The 3,491-nt window shown below is 47.4% G+C and overlaps 1 protein-coding gene across 1 annotated transcript; it reads left to right on the top strand.

Annotated features, from left to right (window-relative positions):
* Positions 1-2,308: 2,308 nt before the first annotated feature.
* Positions 2,309-2,793, top strand: FPRO_16057 (uncharacterized protein; the record flags this gene model as incomplete). Its single annotated transcript, XM_031225160.1, has 2 exons — positions 2,309-2,493; positions 2,541-2,793. The coding sequence occupies 2 exons, from the start codon at positions 2,309-2,311 to the stop codon at positions 2,791-2,793; spliced, it is 438 nt and encodes a 145-aa protein (XP_031090346.1).
* Positions 2,794-3,491: the final 698 nt, after the last annotated feature.

The raw sequence follows: 3,491 nt of genomic DNA, 5'->3' as shown, positions 1-3,491 counted from the left end.
TAACATAACATAAGATCATTGCAAAAATGTAAAATCTCAGCTGGGCACTCTGCTAGGATTCTTTTCGCTGTTAACTGTAGGGTCACATTATCTACTTTCTCAAAATCGTCTCTGCAGAAAGACCTAGTTAGTCTAAGTCAGGATATAGTTGCCCAAGATAAGGTACTCACATAATTTGTTCAGCAGAACTAGAATACATCAGCACGAGAAGCGGTGACGGCCTACAAAAGCCTCCCCATGTCCTGCCTGAACGTCTGCGCCTCCTTAATTTGCGACGAAGCTCACGCGAATCAGATGTATTACTTTGGGCGCTCACGTAAATATCCAGAGCAATACTGGCATCACGATAGTGGTGACCTCGTATCATCTGTCCCGATTCTCTCTCGAGTCTAATAATATCTTCCAGCGCAATGAAAAGCCGCGTCAGCTGTGCATAGGCTAACCGTCGAAGCAGATAAGAGCTCTGCTTTGAAGATACCATGTTGTCTATAAATTTGAATGCGTGAATGATGAATACCCCCTAACAGCGACCAGCTCTTAACGCATAACCAAGCAACCTGGCCCTACCGCACGCCGTGGCGCCCCCACCATATAGCCTATTGGAAAGACAAACCACTCTCACTAAAGATCTATCTCACAGCGACAATTGCCGCATCCTAGGCGAAGAACATCACACATTTTGACACATAGCTTGTCTAATTTGGGTGGCCACAATCTGCCGCATGTCGAATGAGCAGTCGCATTTGACAGCCCATTCTGCGGTATCTGCCAGGCATCTACAGATCCGGACGGCTTGCTTTGAACGCGCTAGAACGCTAGCCGCCATGGCTTTTAGGCTGGCGCTGTCTTGCCGCCCGACGTCCCGCCTGTTAAGGGGTCAGTGTCAGATCTCATTCAACACAAGGGCAGATACGTACACAATCTGCTCAACAGCCTCTGAGTACATCATGGTAAAGAGGGGTGACGGCCCTGCCATGTCGTTCCAGCTTCTACTGGTCCGTTTACGTTCCTGCAACGCGCACCTTAAAATACCTGGGATCCACAATCTTCCTGAGCCATCATGTATATGTCGAGGGCAACGCTTGCGTCGCGTCGGCAGGGTTCACGACGCACCTGCTTCGATTCTCTCTCAGACTTGATGCTGTATTCAAGAATTGTGAAAATTCGCAATAATTGCACGTATGCCAATCGTCGGAGTTTGTAAGTCGTTGTCCCTCCGCAAATGATGCTATCTACCGCTTTAAAGGCATTGATAATACGTATGTCTGAACTCCGAATATCGCTTGGTAGCGTAGTTACACGGAGTAGTGAAATCCAGTCTGTGATCACTTCTACACAATTCGTGGCAAAAAAAGCCATCGGATTGGGGCCGACCAGTTTGCGGCTCCACGTGTTCACACGTGTTGTTACTCGTGTTTCTCGTGTTTTGGCGCTCGCCTTTGTCGGTAGCAGGCGATTTCGGTGGCATATCGGATTGTGATGTCTGTTCTTCAGATAGTCCACCGTCAAACGCGAATAGGTCTTACCTTTCTCTATGACGATGTTCTCTGCGTGAAAAATTATAGGACGTTTCTCCTGTTGGCTTTGTTTGTGTCAGACTCTTTTGGCTAATTGGAGATGGCCATCTAGCGCTAAATTCGAAGCTCGGCAGTGATTTTGGTGTGCCATCGTTATACTCGCACACAGGAGGCTTGGAAGTTATGGTGATGTCGCCCATCATCCGTGTTACACGGGGAACTCCGGCCTGCTCGTCATCAACGTTCACGAGCTCATGCATATTGACTACGATGTGCCGTGGATCCCTTCCGCGTCGTGCTGCGCGACTGGGAGCGATGTCTCGCATTTTATACTTTTCCTTACCCCACTTTCAGGCGAATGACCTGCCTGAAACCTGGTAACGGTTTCCTCGAAACTGTTTCGCGCGTTTTTGCCAAGTCAGAAACGGGTTCCTACATACTGACAGCTGTCTAAATCCCTGTTATATGTGGGAGACGTAGCACCAAAATCGAGCGCCTAAAGAAGGCAAATCAGCCAAGCTGCGCACCACGTACAATAACAAATTGCCTTTTTTTGTTATGTACCTCAGAAAACATCCTCCTGATAACGTAGATATGATAATTCCCCGAACGGGACCAGCACCTAGGTCTCATGATATGTCTCAGTTGTGCATCAATCTCATAAAGTCAGCCCGCTGCCCCCACAACCGCTCAATGAAGTCGATCTTCAAACTGTCCTTGCAACCTAACTAGATCCTCAGTCCCCTTGCTTCTGTTGACTTTGAGTTCCACGCTCGTCATACGATATCGACATGGGTGTAGCCGAACGTGAGCCTCAATTGCATCTCGAGAAGATGGTGATTGCAGCCATTCTTGAATGCTTTGAGGACGTCGAGTCCTTGATCGTAGCAGAGAAAGTTCAATCTGCTCAGAAGAGTGCCGAAGGCCGCATCAAGGGACAATTACTCATTGGTGGCAAGTCTTTCACAGAAATAGTGTTGGTCTCTCTCGTCTCAGTCTGAATGCCTTACTAAATCTATGCAGCGAAGGGCACGAGTACTGTAGGAGTGACATACAGTCCTTGTCCACACACATCAGACAAAAGCGAACCCCTGTAGCACGATTATTCCCCGCTATTGAACCTGCTTTTCGAATCTTTTGGGGGCCGTGTAAGGAGGAGATGGATATGGAGACAAATGATGAGCAGGTAGCAGAAGCATTGGCAATGGACCATGCCAATGGCGTTCTCGACGGATCTATTTGGGCTTCAATGGAATGGAAGTGGCAGAAAAAGTAGGACAATCCGTCAATACTTGTTGTCTATTATTAGAAACCAGATTAAGATGGATTTTACCGGGCTGTTCTCCTCTTGATGTCTCATGGTATTGTCCCTCCTCCTCTTCTCTTTAAGGTATGTTAAGCCACTGGTCGGTGATCGAAGTTTGTTCAATACATCGAAGTAGATCACAATGGTAGTCCCTACCCAAGGCTCGAAGGTAGGACTAGCGGCCAGAGTGAGTGAGGCTCCGCGGTGGCGACTCAAGATACCAAACGTACGATGGGAAAGGACAGATACAAGAGTGATCACTGATGTCTGCCCATTGGTTCTGAAGAGTTTCGTAGGGTTAATGCTCTGGCAATGGTCAAGGTGACGACTCTTGTTACTAATGGTGTAGATATATGTATGTGCTTGGAGACACGCTGACCTGGAGACGAGTTTGCGATGACGTAATGGATGATGGCTGATTGGTGAGACGAAGCTTTCTGAGGTTAGTTCGCTTTCTTTTGTTAATTTGGACAATCATACAATCTGTACTGTACCGTTTGGTAAAAACTGTTTTTTTCAGTAAGTTGGTAGCTCGGCTTGCAATCTACAAAATCGATGGACTTGCGTCATTTCTTCGTGACACGAACATTGTGAGGAGGCTCGGCTCGGAAAATGGAAATACCCGAGCCTCGAATTCAGCTAAAGTCCTTCTTAATTATGTTATGTTA

This window comes from Fusarium proliferatum (assembly GCF_900067095.1).
Source record: "Fusarium proliferatum ET1 genome assembly, contig: FPRO_scaffold020, whole genome shotgun sequence".
Taxonomy (NCBI): domain Eukaryota; kingdom Fungi; phylum Ascomycota; class Sordariomycetes; order Hypocreales; family Nectriaceae; genus Fusarium; species Fusarium proliferatum.
Note: the sequence above shows the minus strand (reverse complement) of the source record. Positions and strands in the feature narration are given on the sequence as shown.